The sequence below is a fragment of the Bactrocera neohumeralis genome, chromosome 2, assembly GCF_024586455.1.
Source record: "Bactrocera neohumeralis isolate Rockhampton chromosome 2, APGP_CSIRO_Bneo_wtdbg2-racon-allhic-juicebox.fasta_v2, whole genome shotgun sequence".
Taxonomy (NCBI): domain Eukaryota; kingdom Metazoa; phylum Arthropoda; class Insecta; order Diptera; family Tephritidae; genus Bactrocera; species Bactrocera neohumeralis.
This window is the reverse complement of record NC_065919.1, coordinates 42183676-42209548: the sequence shown is the minus strand read 5'-3', so window position 1 is coordinate 42209548 and position 25873 is coordinate 42183676. Positions and strand designations below refer to the sequence as shown.

Below are 25873 nucleotides of genomic sequence, written 5' to 3'. Positions count from 1 at the left end.
TGCGCGTTAAAGTCGCCTAGTACCAAACGGTTTTCACCACGAAGTAGCGCACCTATATTCGGGTGATATCCTGTTGGGCAACATGTAACTGGAGGGATGTATATATTAAATATTTCGAGCTCGACATCGCCTGACCAGATAGCTATACCCTGACATTCTAGGGTAGTATCCCTGGGGTCGATGTCTACATCGATTAGACGATACTGCACGGTGTTGTGCAATATGAAAGCTAGGCCACCACCATTATCTCGCTCGCGATCTTTACGTATAACGTTGAAACCTGCACAACTCAGAAAATCTGAGCGGCTGTTTAACTTGGTTTCTTGGACCGCAGCTATCAACATCTCCTCGATCTTGCTCTGGAGTCCGTTGCAGTTAAATTGAAGTAGCCGGGTTTGTCGCGGGTGTCCGTGGGTGATCCTGGGGGTGAGGGAGTGACGTGTGGGTGGAAGTTGTTGCAGCTGTAGTACCCGCAGGGGCGGTTGTCGCGCTGGGGTGCTGATAGGCGACGCCACTGTTGTGAGTTGCGGGGGCAGACTCCTGCAGCATGGCGCAACGTATGAGTCACTCCACTCACGTGTGGTGCGCAGGCCGGAACACGCCGAAAAGTGACACCAGCCAGTACAAGAATTGCACTTGACGGATGTCACGTTCCGACGTATGACGGTCTGACACACGGAACAGACTGTGCGAGGGACCAAGAGCTGCTGGTTGGTTCTCGCACGAGGAAGGAATAATCCTTCTCTTACAATGGTATGTCTATAAGTCAAAAATGGATTGAATCAGACCAATATTCCCCTTAGCCCCCATATACTTAATATAAAGATTTTCGAGCTTCCGGGTGACTTTGTACCGCATATATCAGTCTATATGTGAGATATCCCAATGAAAATAAGAGAGCGTGTTTACTCATAACAGTGTATTTTTGTGCCTAAAATAGATAAATTTTGAGCGAAAACTTGACCTATCCCTTATATAACTAATATCAGGATTTCCGAACATCCGGCTGACTTAATTCTATATGACTGGTTTTACACCTTAAGGGTTTTCTCTGGCCTTGATTCTTGCAAGTTGCAAGAGTATAAAATGTTCGGTTGCACCCGAACTTAGCCCTTTCTTACTTGTTTTAGAGTTAGTTTTAATTTGTAGAATTTATAAGTTCCAATAGTTACCTTAACCAAAAAGGCATAAATAACTGTATACATACGAGTATATTTATGTTTTATTTAAGTCTACTTTCCCGTTACTTGTTTGTTTTGTTAATATGGTCCCATTATAATTTTCAAGTTTTTAATAAGTTTTAATTTTTATTTCATCTTGGCACAAAATATGACAAAGCATTATTGCTTATTGTAAAATATCATTTATGTAAAATTTTTTGATAAAATAATTATGTGAGTAGATACGAATACATAGATACGTAAAACGTTAAAATTCGTTTTAGTCTTCTATTTAAAAATCTTACTTTACAGTAATACTATAAGTACACTTTAGATCATATCGGCATAGTACATTAAATGTGTACAAAAAGAACTTAGGTCTTATAATGTCTTTAATTGTTACATTAATATCAGCTTTGAATAACTCTTTTTAACATCCAGTAACTTGAGTTTATATTATATTATTTTAATTGATTTAATTCACATATATTCCTAATTTAGTACCAAGTTAGTGGTGGCAAATTTTAAACCATTAGAGATTTTGGAAAAAGTTTTTGTTTTATATAATCTTCAATGATCTCAATTACATGATCACGCGTTAACTTAGGCACCATCAACTCATATCCTGCAGTCTTTAATTTTGTATTATCTAAATATAAGTGTTTGTGATACAATTGCTCTTCGTCTAAATATGGCGTTAACGGTGTATTATTGATTTCATTCTTTTGACATATCTCCGCCCATGGCGTCATGTGTTTATCATTTACATCACTCACTGTATCTGAGAGGCTTAACTAAAGATAGTAAAAAAAATTGGTTGTTAGAAGTATAAAACATTATGATAAATAAGAAAATTATTTACGTACCTTTGTCAAATTCGACATGACCACGCCAAAGTAATCAACATTTATTGAAAATACATCCGATAATATGTCACTTATAATTCCCTGAGTTGAATCAGCGTCATCGACGATGTTGTATATTTCACCAGCAGCGGCTGGGTTAAGTGCTAAAAACCACATCGCCGCACAAACATCATCAACATGCACAGTATTAAGACGCATAGACTCATTCCATAGCAACTTCATACACTCGTTCAAATACTTGTATATTGCAGCCACAATAACGCGAGGCACTGAAGCAAATACAAAAACACCCAAGAATGATAAAAAATTATTTTGACGAATATGGACATACATACATATATGTATATGTATGTGAAACTGTTATCGAAAATTATATAAGTGTACTCACTCAAGTAGCGCTTATCTCCTAACCCATAGACGATTGGCAGTCTTACAACCGTATAATCCAACACATCACTTAGTGTTTCAAGCTCACGCTCGACCTTCAACTTTTGTTTCGCCAGAGAAGTCCATGGCTCATGCTTACATTCTTCCTTTTGTGGCACCTTCTCCGAACTGTTAACGCAACCGGAACTTAGCTCGATAAATCGCTTTACTTTTATGTTTGCTGCTTCATGGGCACAATTCATACTTAATTTAAGTATTCCTTCCTTATAGACAGCTTCTGTTTGATTTGGACGTGTCTCTGCTGCACAGTTGAAAACTAGATCCCACGTACGCCCTGTTATGGGGTGTGGGGCGAAGGCATTCTTACAAGACGCTGTAGAGGATATACATATAGTAAAGTTAGAAACTTGTAGCAAAAAGAATATACAAACTCATTGATATAGATGCACTTATTCTAAGTTTAGCGCGACGAGAATACAAATTGTGTGGGTTTTTCATACGTACATATGTATGACTCACAGCAATATGTAAATATATGTATTGTATACTAACCGGCATTTATGAGATTAGCGCTGCAAAATTCCACTTTTTTGTTATCAAAAGCTTGATTATGTCGGTCGTTCAGCCAAGCCATTTGTGGAGGCGTTTTATCCACTACACGTATTTCCTCAGTCAAATCATTTTCTATCAAATAAGTAACCATATTACGGCCGATGAATCCACACCCTATATGTAGGCAGAAGGTGGTAACGATACAAGATATCAATATAAAACAAAAGGCAACTAGCAGTGGTTTTTGATCAGTAATTGAGTTCTCCACCACAACTAATGTAAGCGGAAAACCAACCGAAATCTGTTAAATTAATATAAGTATATAGTATTTACTTACCTCCCAATATCAGCACCGTCGGTTTGTTTTCCATTATTAATCTAGCAATGTTTTAATATATACGAAGTCAACGAATATGACTTGTTAGTTTATGCCAAATTATGCAAATCGAGGAGCAAAAGTTTTGAAATCAACAGCACGAAAGAAGCGAACAAGTGATAAAGTGCGTTGCCACACTGCAAGCTGTAAAATGACATTAAGTAGTTGTCGAATGACAGCGTTGTTATTTCACCATAATTCGTGACAAACTAATAATTAAAATATTCGACCAATATTTTTAGAGATATTCAATTCTAAATATGACAGTAACTGTTATAAAGCCTTATATCAAAATTACATAATTTGTAGTTGGTGATATTGAAACAAATTTTTAAATTGACTACTGACAATAAAAAAGTTATTCTTTTTAATGAATATGATAGCCGGCATGACAATATGTTAATGATATTCCTATGGATTACAGATACTCCGCTGATCGACCTTCTATAATATATAACGTTTCCTATACTCGGTTTTGGAAAACTTCTGAAATAATAATACAAGTTCTTGAACTCCACCTTTTGAACAATTATTTTGTTAACTTTATTCCATAATAGTACTTTTCCTTGCTAAAATTATGTTCCAAAATCGGTGTTCTTAGATCCAATTTATATTTGTATTCTTTTACCTTTCCACGAAGCTATACACAATTCAAATCTGAACTAGGATTTATAATTTCATTTAGTTATGAATACTTTCAGAAAAAATCTATAATACAAATATTGGCTGAATTCATATATACTAAAAAAAAAGTTTTTCAAGAATTCATATTGCTGATTGTATTGAAGCCATTAGTTTTGCAAAATAAATTGTATGAACTATCTGGTAATATCAAACCAAGTGAACTTTTAGTTTTTTTCATCATTTTTTCGCGTTTAGGATTGGCAGCACTGTCTCATTTGTATAATATTTCTTTTTGTTGGCATTGAAATTACTGATTAACTTTTTTCGGTTTTAAATGCGAAAATGCCGCCAACAAAACAATTGAATTTGAATATTGAAGTAGACGTTTTAACCGCAGGTTCAGCAGCTGACGTAGTAAACTCAATCCTAGAGTTTCTGCTATTCCAAAGAAACCAAATCCCATTTGTTTACAACACTTACAAATACTATGTCGGATTGTGGACAGATGAAGTAGAAGGTACTGACAATGGCAACATGGAAACTTGTATGCAATCTGGACAATATTCAAGCGGCCTTCACTCCTATCAATTAGAACGACAACGGGAACAGGCTCTTAAAACTAAAAAGGCAATAAGTGCAATGCGTGAGCTGATTAGAAAGTCATTTGACAAGAATAATGTACGTAGCTTAAGATTTCTATTTGGCCCAACAACGTTTACAGCAAAGGAAGCATACACAATTCACATACCAATCGATTCAATATCGCGGTTGCATTCCCATCATCAACACCGCATTCCACATGCTCGTCTAAATCAAACATTAATGTAAGTAAAATTCATACATTTGATAAACAAATATAAAATAAACAAATATTTTTACAGTTCACTTTTAACTAGCGAAGATCTGTATGGCATTTTCTCACATAATCTTTGCCCAACCAACTTGTATCTTGAAATGGAATTATTATGTGAAGAAGGAATTTTAAGGGACACTTGTTCAAAAACAGAGTTACTACCAAAAGACATCTATCAGTTGCCTCCAAGTTGTAAGGATATCCATTTTCACTTGCAGCACACACCATTCCCAATACCGGATGAAAACGTGACATTGAATTGTTGTAAGGAAATTGAAGTGTTTGAAGGTGTGATGTCTCTTAATCTAAACGATATTGAAAATAGAAAAAGCGATTGTGGTCGCAAAAAACACAATCAGGTCTTGCCAACTTGGTGGGAAGCAGATGTTTTAGTGCAAGGATTTAAAGAGAAACCAATAAAAGGCTTGAACATTTGGACGAAGTAATTATTATATTAAGACAGATATAATTAAATTTTTTAACGATCGGTTTAGATAATTTTTTATTTGTAGTTTAGAAATTTACGATCATAAATGTAGCACCATTATTTTATAAACGAAAAAAAATTTCCTCAAAATAAAGATTGTGCTTTCAATGTTTAAATGGTTCACTAAGCTTAATTAAATAAAAAGATATGTATTGAAATTCTAGTCATGGAAAATTTTTAGTTTTTAAAAAGTATATGTATGTTCAAACCTGAATCGTAAGAAAATAGTAAAAAAAAAAAAATTAGAAGTATGAAGTGCCACGATTCAGATGCTACTGATACACAGTTTAACTTGTTTGCCAAAAAGATAGCTGAAGAATGTCGTGATATTGTGAATAATAAACCGCCGATACCACCTTGCGAAAGGACTAATCTAAAAACACCAACACTGCACACATTTTGTAACCACAATATTAATATTCAATACAAATATCAGAATGACGACAAAAGTGGAAAGCCAAAACCGTGTGGAATTTGTATTAAGCTAGATGAGAAGGGGAAGAAACACTCACCATGTCCGCTTTGTACAAAAAAGGAAATGTCACGCGAAGAGAAATTGGCCGAAGCTATTAAATGCATTTCTAGCCCTCTTCCCAGGTGGTTCAATGAACCAGAACGTTGTGATCCAATGAGCGTGTGCTGTCGTATGTTAGGAGGTATCAAAAAATGCCCTAGAAAGGAGGACCCGTGTTCGTGTCCAGAATTAGAACCTCCATGCAAGGTCAGTTCAATAAGTTGAATATAGTAGTAGAGTACTTTATTGCTCCCTTTGAGTTTTAGGTAGACAAATTCGCTGTAAATTATCCTCCAAATAAATTAATTTTGTCTTCTGGATTGCAAAAAAATACTAAATGTAAACCAAATTTTCGATGTCAGGGGATTGTGAGCACTGATGATTATCATACTTTCAAACCAAACTATAAAAATTTACCCTTGACTGAGAAATTCTATTCTAAATATGAACATTTGGAAAACATCGATACGCCGGAAGTTAGGTACTATCAGAATGAATTGGAAAAAATCGAGAATTACTTTCCTAGAAACGAATTTTGTGTACCCCGTTATACAAATCAGAATTATGGTTGGTTGGAGAATAAAACCATGAGAAATCTCGAGTTCTGTGATGCTAATCGTGTAAGCACACCAAAGGTTTTACAAAATTTGAAGTCATTCGAAAATAGACGTTTTGATCCCATACAATTGCAATATTGCCTATGCCATGATATGATAAAGCAAATGGATCATTGGAAAATTGTTTGAGATCGATTAAATTGAAAAATGAAAACTCATCACACATTCTCATAAACATTATTAAAATGTATATAAATTAAGTTGATTTCAATTAAATAAAATTATGAACATTTCTATATTGGGAACACGGAATAATTTAAAATATTTAAATTCCCTATACCTCTGAATACCTTAATTGTTTTGGAATGCCTCCGAATGAAGCAATATAAAGTTCAATTACTAATTACTTCAAATTGTTATTACATATTACTTATGGTTAAGAACACTAAAATTCGAGGAAATCCATCAGTTAATGTACGTCCTTCTTGTAATTTTTGGCTTTTATTAAAATATATTTATAAATAGAATTGATTTGATCAATTAAATTAGTTTATAAAATGTAACGTACATATAGAAAGGTTCTTAATAGAGATAAGGTGTCTACCATTATATAAGTAAACGGACTTATGAGACGGTAATTACCATTCTTGGTTTCAGATTTAAAACTCTATTGTGAATTAATATTTGTGTAAATGTCTCCATACCAAAATCCACTGATTTTCTTTCGTTTCTTATTTCATCATTTTCTTTTTGGAATGGATTATTCCTGCTTTTTGTGCTCGTTCTGTTGTGTCCGATTTATTCGCTGCTGGGTGAAATTTTGTTTTTCAATTAATTTTCAGTTTTGTTTCCAATAAGAAAAACCTTATAATTGAAAACGTCAGCTGAAAAGAATATTCTTGAAAGGTAATACAAATTTTGTTTGGGATATAACTTCCATACCGATTTTTTGTATGAAGAAATTAACAACTATATTTTAAGGTGTGGTTTACGGTTGGCGTAAGCTTGACTTAATAAAGATCAAGCCGACCGTGTGACTCAGTTTATACGTAAATGTGCAAATAAACTTTTAAAAGATTTGTAATATTATTCCATACCATTTTTAAATATGAAAGAGTTAAGTGAATCCGGACATTATTTAATGTAAAAAGTGGACAGTACTAAAGAATTACGTGAATTGTACATTAAACGGTGCGCTGCGGGCATTCTGTTGAAGGCAGCGCAGTTAACATTTTATTACTATTTTCTTTTACATTTAAGCATACTTCTTTATAAAAGACAAAGAGGTATTAAAAATACCAAGCAAATCGTTTAAATTCTTAAGTGGAATATATTAAAATAAAATTTGTTTAAATTTATTTAACTTATATACTAAAGATACTAATAGTTATAAAGCTAATGCCACACCTAACTCGTATGAATGCCCACACCAACGTATTATCTCTGCCAACGTACTTAACACATGCATAAGAACTTTAGGGACTTTAGTATTAATATATTTAAGAGAAAATGACATTTAGTAAATGTTCAAAATTTTTATATAAACAGTATATTATTTCAAACAAGAAAAATCTAGAAAGAAATAATACCCTTTACTGCTTCATACTCTTAAGAAAACTTAGATGGAGTGCACATGTCAAACAGGAAAAGGCGAATTAGAAATAAAATTCAGAAACATGTATTGAATACTGGGTGGAAACTCTGCCCTATCCACATATAACAAAATTCTTGTCTACAAGCAGATGTTTAGACCATTTTGGACTTATGGGATACAACTTTGGGGCTGCTCAAGCCCTAGCACTGTTGTACAAATCCAGCGATTCCAAAACAAAGTTTTAAGATGCGCCGTCAATGCGCCTTGCTATGTTCGCACGATCGTAAACGCGATCTCGGAATTGACTCAGTTGCCGCATCAGTCAAGAAATATGCAAAGCTTCATATGGAAAGACTTTCTAACCATGTGAACAATGAAGCCAGGGCTATTGTCGCTCAAAGTAAATGGAAATAAAGGCTTATGCTCAAAAAACCATATCACCTTATACAGTAGCCAGACTGTCTGCAATTTATACGCAGAGCACCATTAATTATTTTGTATTTTACAATAAACGAATCAAATTGTTCGTTAGTTTTTTTATGTTAACTAGTTACAATGGCAATGAAATAAAAAATACTCTGAACAATTTATATGATACTGGACCGTAGGCTTAAATAATAATTCGAAGATAAGTATGTCAAATAAAAAAGTAATCCTTAAAAGACATGATTTTCACCATTCAGTTTGTAGCTAAATTGACTCACCTCATCACGCTGATCATTTATACATTACAAACTTTGAGGTTAACTTAATATACTCTGTTCAGGGTATAAAAAGTTTGAACATCAAATGTACTAGGCACATGAGAACACATGTCTGAATATGAATTTACTCATAAACATTTTGTACCGTTTAATGTTTATTTCCTCACCTCTATATACACATGTACAAATATTTCACACCCAATTGAGTATATTCTACCAACTAATTCGCCCATTTAGAATATTTAATGAATGTAATTAAAATGCTCCTAATTTTTTTTCTAATTCGATTTACATATATACATTAGGGTGATTCAAAAATTTTTTTATTTTTTTTTTCAATTGGTACTCGCAAAAATAGGTTCCTAGACACCTCTAAGAAAGCCTCTCCAAATATGAGTTTTTAATTGTAACGGGAAGGTCCTCCGCCTAACGGTTTTCTATTTTTTCTTATTATCAGATAGAAAAATTTATATCTCGCTTCCAACTACTTGAAAAAATATCTTGTTATTTAGGTTTTGTAGGAAATTGAATGCTCTAAAATTTGGTCTCTTATGATTTTTTCGTAAACCCAACCGTTTAAAAGATATTAACGGTTGAAATTTGACTATTTTTGGAAAAATTCTTTATTTCTTATTAATTTTATAACTCAATGAAAAAAAATTATTATCAATAGATTTTTAGATTTTAGGCGGAGGACCTTCCCGTTACAATTAAAAGCTCATATTTGGAGAGGCTTTCTTAGAGGTGTCTAGGAACCTATTTTTGCGAGTACCAATTGAAAAAAAAAATTTTTTTGAATCACCCTAATATAAATAAATACATATGTACATATCTATAAATATATTTCGTGCTTTCATTTTAATCATTTGAAATTTTTGCAGCACCAAGGGAACCATTCGAATTTATATTCCGCAACAACCGACAAAAATGTGCCTTTAAAATACCAGAAATTCTGAATTTCAACTAATTTGTCTTGTTATTCTAAGCGCATTTCCTTGATATTTATCAGCGGAAATGGCGTGGCTTGCTATTTTTTATGTCGTTCTCCTGGCATTATTCAGATATGGCGACGCTGATGCAAATCCTGACGCGCAAATTAACGAACCTCAAACATATCAACCCACATACAACAAAGAATATCAACCCCGCTATAATCCTCTTTATACGAATACTCAGCAAGGGTCACCGGTGACACAATACGACAATCCACTTATATCATCTCAAAAAGATCTACAAAATCCCCAACAGGGGGGTGGCGGCCTACTGGTTGGTCCGCCAAACCAAAATAACTTTTATGATCAGTCATCGAACGCTTTAGGTAGTGGTAATACTGGAGGCATATATGGGTCAGGCGGTACAGGTATAAGTAACTATGATCCGTTCAACCGTGGAATCACATCAACCGGCTTTGACTATATAGACAATGAAGTGCAAAATTACTGCCCAGAGCATTGGATACCTTTTCGTCAAACTTGCTACAGATTTATACGTTCGCCAAAACGTAACTGGCTAGAGGCTAAGAAAATTTGTAAAGCTTACAATGCCGAGCTGTTAAATGTAGATAGTATTGAAAAACATTCTTTTATACTGAAACAATTGATAATACAGAATCAACGGCAGAACCGATTTTGGATATCCGCAAGACAGACTGGACCCAATAGCTGGGCAAACGATGATAATTCACCATTCCTCGTATTGGACGACGCATTTGCGACTGATGAAGATCAATCGTTTGAAAACGAAAATTTACACGACAATCGATTCTTAGTCCAGAACATGTACCAGACTGACTATAATCGTAATAATCCGAATCAGTTCTACAATACTGTGCCAGGCTCTATCAATAGTCGGAATCAAAACAATTTGCGTGGATTTATTGGTACGAAATAATATAATTATAAAGCGATTACATCAAAATTGATGTTTTTTTTTTTACAGGACCAAACCAGAATGGAGATAACCCATTTACCAGAGATCGTGTCGTTTATGGATTTTCAAAGAAACGCGACCGTTGGACATTCATGCCTGCCTATGACATAGAATTGAACTTGTTCATCTGCGAGTCAAAAGTACTATATAATCCTGAAAATATAAAGTTAAAATTAGATGATAAGCGTCCATTTCATTACGGCTTAGATATTAAGGATTTGGAAAAAATTCCACGCGGTCCTTACTTTGTAAAACAGCCCAATGACACGACATTCGATACGAGCAAGAATCGACTTATAAACGATGTTACGTTGAGTTGTTTGGCAGGCGGATTTCCTACACCCACATACCGCTGGTATCGCGAAGTCTACGTAAATGATTCACTTGAATATATGACTATTGATCCATTAACTAATGACCGCTATACAATTTCCGGAGGTAACCTGATAATTTACGATCCAAAACAGGCACTCGATCAAGGTGCTTACCATTGTGTTGCAGAAAACAAATTCGGACGCATACGCTCCGAGAGTGCACATTTGAATTTCGGATTTATTATGGAGTTCAATCTGAAACGCTCGGCCGAAACTGCTGATATGAATTGGGGAAAAGCTATATTTTGTGATCCACCACAACATTATCCAGATGTAAAATACTATTGGGCGCGCGATTATTTTCCGAATTTCGTTCAAGAAGATCAGCGTGTTTTTGTATCTAATGATGGTGCTCTATATTTCTCATCCATCGAGATAGTTGATCGCGCCAATTATTCATGTAGTGTACAGACATCAGTTTCCGATACTGGCCGCAATGGTCCATTTTTCCCATTGCGTGTAACGCCCAACAGCAACTATCAAACGTTAATTTTTGCAAACACATTCCCAAAGGTGATCAGTTGCAATATATATATTATATAAATATTTTAATAATATGTGTTTTTTAAAGGTGTTCCCCGAAGCTCCCATTGCTGGCGATGAGATACGCCTCGAATGTGTCGGTTTTGGGTATCCTATACCTTCGTATAATTGGACTAGAGTTGGCCAACCTCTACAGCGTAATGCGTATACCGTAAGCAATAGTCGCGTGCTAATTATTGAGAATGCAACAACTAACGATAATGGAGAATATAGCTGCACAATTTCCAATCCACGCAAAACTATACATAAATCGATTTTCATCAATATACAAATGAAGCCACAATTCACAATTCCATTACAAGATAAAATAATGGATAATAACGGCGACGTGACATTTATTTGCGAGGCATTTGCAATACCTGATGTTAATTATACTTGGTATAAAAATGCGGAACGCTTAGATCCAGAGCGCATAGATAAAGATCGCTATATAATACAGGACAATGTGCTTACTGTCAAATACTTGGAGGCGGACAAGGATGACGGCATGTACCAGTGCGGTGCGACGAACCAATTGAAAACTGCTTTCTCTTCAGCCCAATTACGAGTACTATCAATGAAACCGTCATTCAAGAAAAGGCCACTTGAACCAGAGATTTATGCTGTGCAAAATGGCAACACAACTATCGTATGCGATCCCGAAGCAGCACCTCGCCCTAAATTCCAATGGAAGAAGGATGGTCAACTTATCGGTGCTGGGGGACATAGGCGCATTTTACCCAGTGGTACGTTGATAATAGCGCCGACTTCACGAGACGATGAGGGTTTATACACATGCGTTGCAACTAATAAAGCGGGGACAGATGAGTCACGCTCACGAGTAATTGTGTTACGTAAGTAATTTGTTTCTACAGATTGTGTATGATATCAAACGCGTTTTCTATTTTAGAGGAGCTGCGTTTCACACAGACACCTCCATTGCGCATTACCACGCAAGAGCACGATTTGATTTTCCTTCAATGCGACGCTAGCTATGATGAGTTGCTTGATGTCGCTTTTGTGTGGAAACGTAATGGCGAAACATTGCGAAACAATCATGATGGCACTGAACGTATTGTAAGACGCTTTTTATATTATTATCAGCAAAATACATTTCATCTAATTATGTTGAATTTCATAGATAATTGACCGTAATCGACTCACCGTTCATAACGTAACATTGCTTGACGGTGGTGACTATGAATGTGTGGTGAAATCTTCAGTGAATGAGATAGCATCTAGAACCTCTGTGGTAATCGAAGGTGCTCCTGGTGCACCTGGTGGTGTACAAGTCATTGAAATTGGCAAAACGAAAGCGATAATTGAGTGGGTAGATGGCGCCAACAACGGTCGGCCTATACGCTACTATAATATACTGGGACGCACCAATTGGAATCGAACCTGGGTGAATGTATCCACAAGTGTTCGTGGTCGTGAGGTAGATCGATACACTGGCCGACAGCAGGCAGAGGTTTCCAATCTCATACCGTGGTGCTCATACGAATTTAGCGTAGCTGCTGTTAATGACTTGGGTATAGGTATACCATCGGCTCCGTCGCCAATCTACAGCACATACGAAGACAAGCCATATATAGCACCGCGGAACGTAGGTGGTGGCGGTGGTAAGATTGGAGATTTAACAATTACATGGGATCCACTCTTGCCACAAGAACAACATAGTCATGGCATACATTACAAAGTGTTCTGGAAGCTAAAAGGCACATTAGAATGGGCCTCCGAGGAGCTAAAATCTTTGCAAAACGATGGTGTAGCGGTTGTTAATATACCACAAAATAACTATTACACCGAATATGAGGTGAAAGTGCAGGCTATTAACAATATCGGTAAGGGTCCCGAGAGTGAACCAGTAGTTATATACTCGGCGGAAGATATGCCACAAGTAGCTCCACAAAAACCATTTGCTATACCTTTCAATTCCACGGCTTTCAATGTTACATGGCAACCGATCGAAATGACCAGGGAGAATGTGCGCGGTAAATTGATAGGACACAGAGTAAGTTTTTCCATTTTCGCCATTTTTCATGTTCATTTTTGAAACTAATTTAAAATATTTTCTCTTTTTATTTAGTTGAAATACTGGAAGACTACACATAATGAAGAGGATTCTGTATACTATTTGTCGCGTACTACAAGAAATTGGGCTCTAATTGTAGGTCTGCAACCAGATACATATTACTTTGTAAAAGTGATGGCTTATAATGCTGCCGGCGAGGGACCAGAAAGTGAACGTTTCGAAGGTAAGATATGTTATGCTTATACAAACTATTGGTAATAAATTTCTCATTTATAGAGCGAACGTACCGCAAGGCGCCTCAAAAGCCACCATCATCAGTACACGTGTATGGCATAAATCCTTCGACTGTGCGCGTGGTATGGCGTTATGTATCACCAGCACAGGATGAAGAGCCCATCGAGGGCTATAAGGTAACTATATGATTTTACAAAAAACACACAATTTTATTAAAAATTATATTTTGAAATTGTAGGTGCGCGTATGGGAGAGCGATCAAAATATGATTACAGCTAATAACACAATCATTCCTGTTGGTGAAAAGTTGGAGGCATACATAACGAATCTTACGCCAGGCAAAAGCTATAATATGCGTATACTGGCATTCAGTAATGGCGGCGATGGCCGCATGTCCAGTCCCACATTGCGCTTCCAAATGGGTAAGCCTGCAACGGTGAACATTTATGAATCAATTTTTTATATCTATATAATATTTCTTTCTAGGTAAAACAACGCGCAATCACGCAAGTCGCCACTACCGCAGTGGCCTTAACACAGTGTTAGTAGTTAGTTTGTTGTACCTTATTTCAATGTACCTAAACAATAACTGATTGACACTATTGAATACATTTCGAATGCATTCAATATAAATTCCGTCCATTCTGCACTCGTTTCTGTAGTGGTGTAGTATTATATCTTGACATACTTACATATTAATATGTATATAAAAACATTTAACGAAAGCATTCCATCAAATGTCTATATCCTACAAAAAATGAATGCATTTTATTTTAAGTTTACAGTTATTTTTTAACATCGCAACGATTCCGTCTTTTTATACATATGTACATATGTGTGCAAATGAATCTCACAATTTTACGTATATTTAGCATTTAGTTAAATGTCTATCAGCTCGAATTGTAACTGTAGTAATACATAATTCAATCGATCCATATATGTATACATACATATTTTATAAAAATAAGTGGCCTTATTATGATAGTTAAGCCAGAAAAATATTAATGTGAGCGAAATCTTTTAATTACAATTATCAAAAACTGTATTCCCATTCAGAATTATATTTATGTATACAAAAGTTAAAAATAAATTTATTAAATAAGTTTTTGTATGTAAGTATTTTTTTATATTTGTTAGTTTCGCTACTATCTAAGTATATTGATCTTAATGTGCAATACCACATATTCAGGTTGTTTACAAAATGATACAAAGTATTGTATGTGGTCACTGGTATGCATATTTCTTTTGAAAAGTTTCTCCGTCGAAATTATTTTTAGTCTTGAATATAAAATTCATACCTACGTTCTGATTGTTATTTAATACAAATTATTATTAGTTCAATACCAGAAATGACGTTAACTTCGGTTGCATCGAAGCTAGAGCAGAGAACTTAAAAGTATAGGTTAGGCTGTTCACGATAAGGTGGTTATCGGGTTATGTGGTTATGTGATTAAGTAAACAACAACAAAATGCGGTATTACAAAATAACCAACTTTGACCAACCTAGGCCAATCACAATCAGCAAATTAAAACCGAAATAAAAAGCAACAAAAAGCATCAAAAATCATCAAAGTAAGTAAGAATCACAAAGTACAAAATAAATATACATACATTTTTTGTCATTTATTTATACTGCAATTTTAGTGTCTACAGAAATATGAAAGCGCCGGCGAGAAAAAGAGGTGAAAAAATGGACGGAAGCCGAAATCAAAACAGTGCTGTGCTATATGCAGTACCGGAACATCGTGCGAGTTTTTGACACATTAGTTATTTATTTTAATTTAATTACATCTCCTTTAATTTCAGAAACCAACAGCGAAAATCTACTATAGTAAGTTGCAGGCAGTAACAAAAATTGAAGCGACGTGGAACATTCTAAAATGTAAGGTTCGGTATTTAAAAAGCCAAATAAAATCGGCAGAACACTGGCTAAATTCCACGGGCGCTGGAGTAGAGAATGGCGAAGTGGAGCTGACCTTGTTGGGACATTTTATATATATTTTAATATCAACTTTGGAATTAAATTGTAATCAATGATTTGCTTTATTACAGATAAAGTGCTTAAAAGTTGTCCGCATTACAAACAATTAGCGGACATTTTTGCTACGGAGAGGGAAGCTGAGGTGGTGGTAATGAGCTCCTCTGCAATGGAACTGGACTCTGTGGAAAATGTTGTGGATAATTTGAAAGACCCCGAAGCGCAGGAAGAACTTGACATTTCTGAATTGGCATCTGGCTCATCTGCGGCCAGCCCGTTTGCAAAAAAAAGTTAAGGCCAAACACCAAAACACTGCAATTGATAAACTGGCTACGTTAGAAGCTGAACGAATGAGCTTTATAGAAAAACAGCTTCAATTTGAAATTGAAAAATTCAATTCTTTTTAGTTCCGGGGTAGGCGCAACAATAGCATCTCCATCATAATGGCATTCATGAAGAATCTCGCCCTTGCAAAAGTATGTTGTGCAGCACACAGCAGACAAGTACCCAATTATTAAAAAATGTTTGACTCTTGCAATCCACTCTTCTCCACTAAATAAGCTAGTTGTGTTTCTTCCAATATGAGATTTCCTAAACACTTTGGAATCGTGGTAGCTTTCGGGATTGCCCACTTCTGCATGTAATATGCGTAACTTATGGTCACATAAGACTTGTTTTTGATAGAGTATATTCGTTACCGAGAAATATACACCTCAAGATTTTTATTCGGCTTTTCGGCCAGTTTAATCTCGCTACCTTCAATGTAACCAATGCAATATGGTATTTCGCAAAATGTTTGGAAAACAAGTTCCCGGCACTCTGCCGATCCAGGCCAATGAATGGATTGGGGTAGTTTATTCAAAATTGCCAAAAAAAAAAAAATCTTTTGGTGATATTGGTCAATGTACCTCCATCTCCCACACCAAAAGTTGTAGCGATTTTACGTACAGAAGCACTTTCACCCGATGAACCTAATCGGAGCAATAGTATTTGTAAACTTGAATTAGTAAAGTTCATATCATTAGAAAATATTTCTAGGAGATGAGCGAATTCTCATTTGCTGACGCGCAGAATTTGTAAAAATCTCCATCGTCAAAGCAACACAGAACATTTTCTCGCCAATGAATAGATTTCGGAACATGGAGTTCATCTCCCCGTCTTCTCCAGATGATTAAAGTTATATCCTCTAGCAGTTTTTCTAATACTTCATCCATTGCATTGTGACACTGTTCAGGGCGCAAATTTTTTTAACCCTTAAAATTCGGATTATTTAATAGCACACACTTTCAATAAAGTCCATTTCCTGAATAGCAGAACTTATTTTAAATTCGATTATTTTGCTTTTTAAACTTTGTTTAGGCATTGTATAAGTAGGAAATTTCATTGAACTAAAATTGTAAACAATGAACAGCTGTTTGTGTAAAAATAAGCAAATAACCATACATAGGATGTTCACGGAGTATAGAGGTTATTTTTAATCTAATAATCACATAACCCGATAACCAGAGAACTTAAAAGTATAGAGAAGATGCAAATCGAAATCTGTATGATGGTTCGATTGCGCGGCTAACACAGCTGATAGAATCACATTAGGGAATTCGCCGTTCTTGGGTGGCAGATATATATGTAAAATGACTAAGAATAAATAAAGAGAATTGCTTTGTAGAAAAATATACAAACTCACACAGAAAACGTAAAAAAGCATTCGGGTAAAATTTAGAATAGCATCAGTGGATTTCCGCGCCGCGCTCAAAAAAAATAACCATGGCAACCCTTTTCTTATTGTGCAAATGCAGAGAATTGTAACTAAAATAAAACAATTAAAAAAAGCTGTATTTACAACAAATATTAAGGTGAAGTGTTAGTAAGTGAAAAGTGCATAATATAAGTGATAAAGTTACTCACAATATACAAATTACCAATGTAAAAGTTATCAATTTTTCAACTTTAAATGGAAATATCTTTAAAACTATAAGTCATATATATATATATATATATATATATATATATTTTCGTGATCTGGAGAACGTCACCTTTCCAGCGATACCCATTTTATTGCTGAAATCCGGGGATGCTATTCTAAATCCCAGCCAAGCATTCTCTGAGTGACATATGCATATTATAAAATTAAATAAAAAATAATTTTCAATAAATTATTATTTCAAAAATTATATTAATTTCGACTATTATGAAATGAACTTAAATGTGCTCATATAAACACTTCCATTCATTCCTTTCATTTCTTCAAAAAAATTAATTCGTTATCATTTCCATATATGTACTTCTAAGTTCTCTGCCGATAACCACCTTACCGTGAACAGCCTAGGTTTTTTAAATTTCTTTTGAACTTTAAACAATATATTTCACAAATCTGGCAACCTTTTTATATCGGTGTTCTTCGTTTCCGAAGCATTCCTAAATTATTTGGAAACGCTCTTGAAATCTATCGTCTAAATTTTGAAGTTATTTTGGGAAGAGTCAATGGTAAATATAATAGCTTCATTGGCAAAATTTGGTGCTAAATAGGTAAAAAAATAAAACTACCTGCAATACAACTAAAAAATATTGCATTTAATAACTTATTGTTTGCATGAAAAGTTTCATGTGTCAGTTGTTAAAAGAGGAACAGAAACAAACGAAGCAACACAAGAGGACGTCGAAACCGTTTACACATTCTCAGCCGACAGAAGGTGAATCTGCTGATCAAAGCAAAAGCCATAAAAGGTGCAAAAAGTAGGATTTTAAGATTTTCGATTAGTTTGAAGGGTTGATCTAGACGCGCTTGTGTAAAATGTTATTATAAACATAGTGCATACAGTTAAGTCAATATATTTACAAACATATAAATAACAAACGTCCACGCCCATTTGAAGTTGTATACCAGAATGAAAAAAGGTGACCTAAATCAAGATATAGCCGAAGTGACTATTGGCCCAGCATCCAATGAAAATAAAGAAATAAGATCCAACATAATGCATACTTTTCAAACTCAATCAGGCCTACCTTCAGATTTTCCCCAAATGGACCGAAATGTGTCCACTACTTCTCTAACCAAGTTGACACAACAACCTCAAACGCCATTAAATGACGAAGAAATAGCGACTACTTCCTCTGCAGGGAAGCTGCTTGGTGTCGATTTAGGAATAGAGCCAATAACGAGTGAGACAGTTCGAGATGAATTAGGGGAAAGAAGTTGCTGGATTTGTTTTGCAACAGATGAAGATAACCGTCTAGCACCTTGGGTGCAACCGTGTAAATGTCGTGGTACTACAAAATGGGTACATCAAAGTTGTTTATATCGATGGGTAGACGAGAAGCAAAAGGGTAACGGGATGCGTGCAGTTAGTTGTCAACAGTGCCAAACCGAATATATTATCGTTTTTCCACAAATGGGCAAAGTCGCCAACTTATTAGAAGCTTTCGATAATATAATTAAACGCTTAAGCCCCTTCCTAGCTGCGGGTATTTTTGTCGGCTCATTGTATTGGACAGCAGTAACTTATGGAGCTGTAACCTTCCTACAGGTAGTTATGACGATATACAGCTACATTTTTTATACTACTTATTATATTTTATACTACAGATTGTTGGGCACAAAAAGGGATTGGCTTTAATGGAAAATGGTGATCCACTAATATTATTACTTGGATTGCCTGCTATTCCAGTTGGCCTAGTCCTTGGCCGTATGATTCGCTGGGAGGACGCAGTAATTAGATTGATCCGCAACCGTCGAAGTGTTGCACGAAAATTCCCACTGATGAACTTCATTATTCCTTATCCGTGAGTAATGAAAATTATATTATGTATGTGCATATGCGTACTATAAAATCTCGTTCAGCTTTGCTAGTTCTTTGAGATCCTTTTCATAAAAAATTGGAGTGTTAGGTATTTCCTTTCCAAAATTAACCTAAAAATATTCCCAATATAAGAAAAGTACATAAGTAAATAGTTTCATAATTTAGCAGCAATTTGAATTAGAAAAGTATTTTATAGAGGTAAAGTAAATAAATGATAAAATATTAAGAAAGTAAAAGTGTATAACGAAATAAAATCAAAGGATATTTTGTTTAAACGGTGGCAATTTTCTTCAAAATTATGGTTATAAAAATGAAAAACCTAGACGAAAGCAGCAAACTCCCATTGCAGCCGAAATATATTGTGGTCAGACGAATCCAAAATTGACTTATTTGGTAGTAAAAGTTTTCGAAACTAAGTTGATCCAATTTTTTTGATTGAAAGCGTCATGGATCAAGTGGCATAGTTCAAAATACTAAATGAATTAATATTCTTCTTCTTCCTTACGGTCGTAGACACCGCTCACGCGATTATAGCCGAGTTAACAACAGCTCGCCAGTCGTTTTTCTTATCGTTACGTGGCGCCAATTGGATATTCCAAGCGAAGCCAGGTCCTTCTCCACCTGGTCCTTCCAACGGAGTGGAGGTCTTCCTCTTCCTCTGCTTCCCCCGGGGGGTAATGCGTCGAATACTTTCAGAGCGTCGACTCATCAGTTGTTGTCATCGTCCAAGCCTCTGCACCATATAGCAGGACGGGAATAATGAGTGACTTATAGAATTTGGTTTTTGTTCGTCGAGAGAGGACTTTACTTCTCAATTGCCTACTCAGTCCGAAGTAGCACCTGTTGGCAATAGTTATGCTGCGTTGGACTTCGAGGCTGACGTTGTTATTGGCGTTGATGCTGATGATGTTCAAAGATAGACGAAATTATCTACAACTTCGAAGTTATGACTGTCAACAGTGACGTGGGTGCCTAGTCGCGAGTGCGACGACTGTTTGTTTGATGACAGGAGATATTTCGTCTTGTCCTCGTTCACTGCCAGACCCAGAACTAACGGCGCGGGTATTGAGGCCTATGATATCAATATCATCGGCATACGCCAGCATCTGTACACTCTTAAAAAAGATTGTACCTGCTCGATTAAGTTCTGTAGCTCGAATTATTTTCTCCAGCAGCAGATTGAAGAAGTCGCACCGTAGGGAATCGTCTTGTCTGAAACCTCGTTTGTTATCAAACGGCTCGGAGAGGTCCTTTCCGATCCTGACGGAGCTTTTGGTGTTGCTCAACGTCAGTTTACACAGTAGTATTAGTTTTGCGGGGACACCAAATTCAGACTCCTTTTCGTGCTGTCGAAAGCAGCTTTGAAATCGACGAAGAGGTTGTGTCGATTCTCCTTTCGCGGGTCTTTACCAAGATTTGGCGCATGGTGAATATCACACGACACGGCACTCCACGTTGTACCAGCATTTTCCGAAAACCAATGGTTTCGGTTGCAGCTGTACGTAAGGAGTTTGAAATGCCGTCCCACAGTTAATGAGAATTAATATTACCACATGCTTAATGGAATATAACATTTATGTAAATATATCTCTACACCAACAAGATACCAAATGTGAAGAAATGGTGTAAAGTAAACGGAGTTGAAGTAATGTCTCAGTCTATCTCTAATTTCATGATCGATATGAAAAAAGTGTTAGTGAACAGAAACCTACCAAGTCTAGAGAATCGTAGCAGATAGTGAAGAAAATTTGGGAAGGAATGCCATTTGAATATTGCCGAAAATTACTTAAAAAGAAAGCGAAGTTATTCAATGAAATTTCATTTAATTTATTATTTTTAGTGAATATGATGTGCAAAAATTTTGAGACAAACAATTTATCATTATATATTATGTTATCTATTTATTATATATTATGTTTTTGTTTATGTTTTCAGTGAAGATGAGGAGGAACAATCGACACAAAATCCGGCTACGCCTACGTTGGCAGATCCAGTCTCTGCAACTCGAATATTTTGTGGAGCCCTAATTTTACCAACTATATCGACTATAGTCGGACGTTTGTTGTTTGAATCCATTGAGGATACTCTGCATCGTACTCTTCTAGGCGGTTTAACATTTATTGCAGTAAAAGGTATCCTAAAGATCTATCTAAAGCAACAACAGTACACGCGAAAGAAGAAACGTCGCATCGTTGATTACACTGATGAGAATGTGCGTATTTTCGTGAATCGCAGCACATCTCGTCACCATGGTGGCGGTGCTGCATCGGGTGGTGCTCCAATTGCAGCTAATGGTGGAGCACCTAGTACTGGGACAGCGTCGGGTGGCCCTAGTACACAATTCCAAAGAGACCCAAATTTATTACCACAACCTGCAAACGATCGCATCAGCATGGTTTAGACCCACATTAAACGAAAGGTGATACATATATTGATATATTAATTTATCACAGTTGTCTCAACTGTAACATAGACCTTGGAGCCGAAATGAGAGTCATTTATACACTTTATAAATATCCGTGCTTGTTGCAACAAATCAGGGCCGTAGTTTGTTCTCTACTTTCTTTTTACTAACCAAATTTTAGCAACACCAAATCAACGTATTAAATAAGTTTTTATTTTGCATATATGAAGCGCCAAAATTAAATTATATTAAATAAATATTTGTAAATAAAATGAGATAGCGCAATATATAAAGAATAACATGAAATTGCAAATTGACTTTCATAATTAACTTAAAATTCGCTCAATGCACAATTATTATATAAACAAAAGGAAATACATTCGGATTTGTTGAGTGGATTTCGCCATATTTGTATGTATGTACATACAGTATATAAATATTTGTATAATCATATTATTGAGTATTTATGTACGTGAAACGCCAATAGTTAAGAAATAAAAACTTCCTCTAAAATATTTAGAAAATAAAAATTAAATAATATAAAATTAAATACCTTTTGAACAAATTTCGGAAAATATGATTAATTTATTGATTAATGTATATATGAGTTTAGTAGGTAATCAGATGGTAATTGGTGATTTTTTCACATAAAATTGCTTCTTAAGCATCAATTTCATGTTATTTAATTTCGGTTAGATACATTTGTATGTTAAATATTTAATACATATAGATTTTTAAATATACACTCATATATTTTTTAACAATGTTATAAGAAAGACAGAAAATTAAAAAATGTCAATACTGAATTATGTACATAAATGAGTTGTTGCGGTTTGGACTTGAATTTGTGATTTAGGTTTTCAATATTCATAAATATATGCATACAAAAATATATGAAATGAGCAATAAATTTTATGCAGCTTTCTGTAAGTATGGAGACACTAGTCACCAGCCTATCATTATAATTAGTATTTAATAATTTACCACCCTAAACTGAAGTTCATTGCGGTACACTTTATTGTAAGGAGCATTTGATGTACATATATAATAAGCATACATATACATATGTATATTAGGGTGATTCAAAAAAAAAATTTTTTTTTCAATTGGTACTCGCAAAAATAGGTTCCTAGACACCTCTAAGAAAGCCTCTCCAAATATGAGTTTTTAATTGTAACGGGAAGGTCCTCCGCCTAACGGTTTTCTATTTTTTTCTTATTATCAGATAGAAAAATTTATATCTCGCTTCCAACTACTTGAAAAAATATCTTGTTAATTAGGTTTTGTAGGAAATTGAATGCTCTAAAATATGGTCTTTTATGATTTTTTCGTAAACCCAAACGTTTAAAAGATATGAACAGTTAAAGTTTGATTATTTTTGGGAACATTTTTTTATTTCTTATGAATTTTACAACTCAATGAAAAAAAATTATTATGAATAGATTTTTGGAGAGGCTTTCTTAGAGGTGTCTAGGGACCTATTTTTCAGAGTACCAAACGAAAAAAAAATTTTTTTTTGATCCACCTTAATATGTATTGATGTTTGACGATGAATATCTCGTAAACGCTTAACTTAATCGAAATATCATAGTAGACCATTTTTATAGAGCAGTAAATTTCCTACAAAACTATGTGTTTCATCATTCATAATAATTTTTTTCTCATTGAGTTATAAAATTAATAAGAAATAAAGAATTTTTCCAAAAATAGTCAAATTTAAACCGTTAATATATTTTAAACGGTTGGGTTTACGAAAAAATCATAAGAGACCATATTTTAGAGCATTCAATTTCCTACAAAACCTAATTAACAAGATATTTTTTCAAGTAGTTGGAAGCGAGATATAAATTTTTCTATCTGATAATAAGAAAAAATAGAAAACCGTTAGGCGGAGGACCTTCCCGTTACAAATAAAAACTCATATTTGGAGAGGCTTTCTTAGAGATGTCTAGGAACCTATTTTTGCGAGTACCAATTGAAAATTTTTTTTTTTTTTTGAATCACCCTAATGTATATATAGATAAGCTTTCTTAAAAGCAATGTGAAATTGCAGGCTTCGAGCGCTCTAGCTGCCGACGTATAGATTTTTTTTTGTACAATACAAACAATTATTTTGGGTTTTGGACAATATAGACAATTCTGAAGCGTTAATCAAGATTTAGTTGTTCATTGATAATCAAGCAGATGAAAGTCCACTCTTTATTCTCGCTTAATCTACACACATATGTATATTATATTATAAAATAGATAGATATAACTTAGCAGGCGAATTCAACAATTTTACTTTATTAGAATATTGAATACTTATTATGAGAAATGTTAACGATGGCAACAACATTTATTTCGTTCTGGCGAAAGCCGTGTTTATATACCAGAAACAGACGGATGTAAATGAAACTTGGTAAAATAAGGAAACAAGGTGCGATAATTCACTTTGGATAACCATATTGGGTATAAAATGTGTTAGTGTAAATATAATAAGGATAAACTTTTCGAAATGTCGAAAGAATGAAATTTTCTGTTTTAATCGAATTATAACAAAATTTAATAATTACATTTCCTATTTGATTAGAAATCAGTAAAAACAAACGGTGTCCATGAAAAGTTGGCATATAACAGGATTTTTCAAAACAGCTTTTACATGACACAATTAATTTTTACAACCGCAACAAAGTGGATACATGTCTCTACAGGGATAATATCGTTTGAGTATATTAGATATATCGCAATTTTCAATTCAATCGCATTCCAAATGAAAGTTGGAAAGCATAGTGTTCCTAGTGAGTAATATACTATACATATATGTAAAAATGATTTCGAGTGCTCACTTTTATTTGGAGCGGCAAAGTGATCTAGCCTATGTTCGCTGACGAAAGTTAATACGTTGAACTCGAGTTTTGAACCTTCGGATGAAAGAAAGCGTGCAAAGTCTTTGTCCTACCTCCGAACTCGACGTTTTTCCAACAACGCACATTAATGTTGTTATTTGATGGCAGTCGATGAAAATATTTCCACGAGAGTCTGAAAAAGTAGTGGCTAAAATCTCGTCTGCGTACTGTTGTGTTTTCGTGCAAGTTGGCCGACTTTCAACAGGCAACAATACAGTCGACTTCCTATAAGTGTCGTCTTGTAATCATGTATCCATGTTTCATTATATGACTTACGCGTTTCTTGAAATGTCTTTTAACGTCAACGAATTTTATGAAATTCCGCGTTGTTCTCAGGTGTTTAGGCTTTCTTGTATAGCAAAGAGGCAAGGATAGGGTTTTCGCTTATGACGATCTCTCGGCCAATGGATATTTCGCCCTTGCAGTACTAACCGCTTTTATAATGATTACAAAAAGGTATAAGGCGAAATTGTCCATTCGGAAAAAACTAACATATTGGTTAATGATATTACTTATACGCCATGCTGACCAAAATTTACTTAATGGAAGAAAAAGATATCTTATTATTCTTGCATCAGTTAGTCCTATCTAATTATCCGTTTTAAAATATATTAAGCAGAGAGTAAGTGGAAAATTAGTTGAGTTCGTATAGCCTTTTTATATTCCATCTCTATTAGTTTATGTATTCACATCCTTGTCTATTTAATTAACACATGTCACATTTCATTTACACAGTTGTTCGAATCGCCACTCCTCAAGTGTTCGATAATGTAAGATAACTAAAATAAATGACCATAATAGAATAAAAACGGTCAGATCAAGCATTTTGCCGTGAAATTATAAATAGAGCCAGTTTTGAAATTTGCATTTTTCTTACCAGGATAAGTGGGGATCATTATTTAGGGCCGTTTTCTCAATGCCTGGTTAGTAGCTATCTGTCGACTAAGTTCTAGTTAAATAAGGTTCATAACCAAAAGAAGGAGTATTGATTAAGTTAAGCCAGAACTTAAGTGATAGATGGCTGCTAACTAGACATTG

General features: G+C 34.8%; 5 protein-coding genes across 6 annotated transcripts in view; 4 read left to right on the top strand and 1 right to left on the bottom strand.

Annotated features, from left to right (window-relative positions):
• LOC126751263 (contactin) overlaps positions 1-14884 on the top strand; it is a 65663-nt gene extending 50779 nt beyond the window's left edge. Inside the window, exons 1-10 of one of the 2 annotated variants that reach the window (XM_050461381.1) lie at positions 7139-7282; positions 9556-10553; positions 10613-11490; positions 11549-12353; positions 12410-12576; positions 12641-13513; positions 13589-13757; positions 13811-13944; positions 14007-14190; positions 14255-14884. In XM_050461381.1, the coding sequence (XP_050317338.1) occupies positions 9689-10553; positions 10613-11490; positions 11549-12353; positions 12410-12576; positions 12641-13513; positions 13589-13757; positions 13811-13944; positions 14007-14190; positions 14255-14361 (4182 nt within the window). In that variant the 5' untranslated portion in view covers positions 7139-7282; positions 9556-9688 and the 3' untranslated portion in view covers positions 14362-14884. Of the gene's footprint in view, positions 1-7138; positions 7283-9555; positions 10554-10612; positions 11491-11548; positions 12354-12409; positions 12577-12640; positions 13514-13588; positions 13758-13810; positions 13945-14006; positions 14191-14254 lie in introns of those variants that run through there. The other variant, XM_050461382.1, reaches the window with a different exon arrangement.
• LOC126751281 (uncharacterized) lies at positions 1193-3485 on the bottom strand. The gene is made up of 5 exons (XM_050461411.1): positions 3303-3485; positions 2966-3139; positions 2415-2786; positions 2027-2295; positions 1193-1954 (listed from the first exon to the last, which is right to left on the bottom strand). The coding sequence occupies exons 1-5, from the start codon at positions 3334-3336 to the stop codon at positions 1685-1687; spliced, it is 1119 nt and encodes a 372-aa protein (XP_050317368.1). The 5' UTR covers positions 3337-3485; the 3' UTR covers positions 1193-1684.
• On the top strand, positions 4228-5421 carry LOC126751289 (uncharacterized). The gene is made up of 2 exons (XM_050461433.1): positions 4228-4789; positions 4847-5421. Exons 1-2 carry the CDS (start codon positions 4308-4310, stop codon positions 5262-5264), a joined length of 900 nt encoding a protein of 299 aa, XP_050317390.1. The 5' UTR covers positions 4228-4307; the 3' UTR covers positions 5265-5421.
• Positions 5494-6682, top strand: LOC126751286 (uncharacterized). Its single transcript, XM_050461421.1, has 2 exons — positions 5494-6026; positions 6086-6682. The coding sequence occupies exons 1-2, from the start codon at positions 5556-5558 to the stop codon at positions 6563-6565; spliced, it is 951 nt and encodes a 316-aa protein (XP_050317378.1). The 5' UTR covers positions 5494-5555; the 3' UTR covers positions 6566-6682.
• Positions 14885-18156: 3272 nt separating the features above from the next.
• On the top strand, positions 18157-22891 carry LOC126751275 (E3 ubiquitin-protein ligase MARCHF5). The gene is made up of 4 exons (XM_050461403.1): positions 18157-18272; positions 18345-19270; positions 19330-19526; positions 21479-22891. Exons 2-4 carry the CDS (start codon positions 18632-18634, stop codon positions 21942-21944), a joined length of 1302 nt encoding a protein of 433 aa, XP_050317360.1. The 5' UTR covers positions 18157-18272; positions 18345-18631; the 3' UTR covers positions 21945-22891.
• Positions 22892-25873: the final 2982 nt, after the last annotated feature.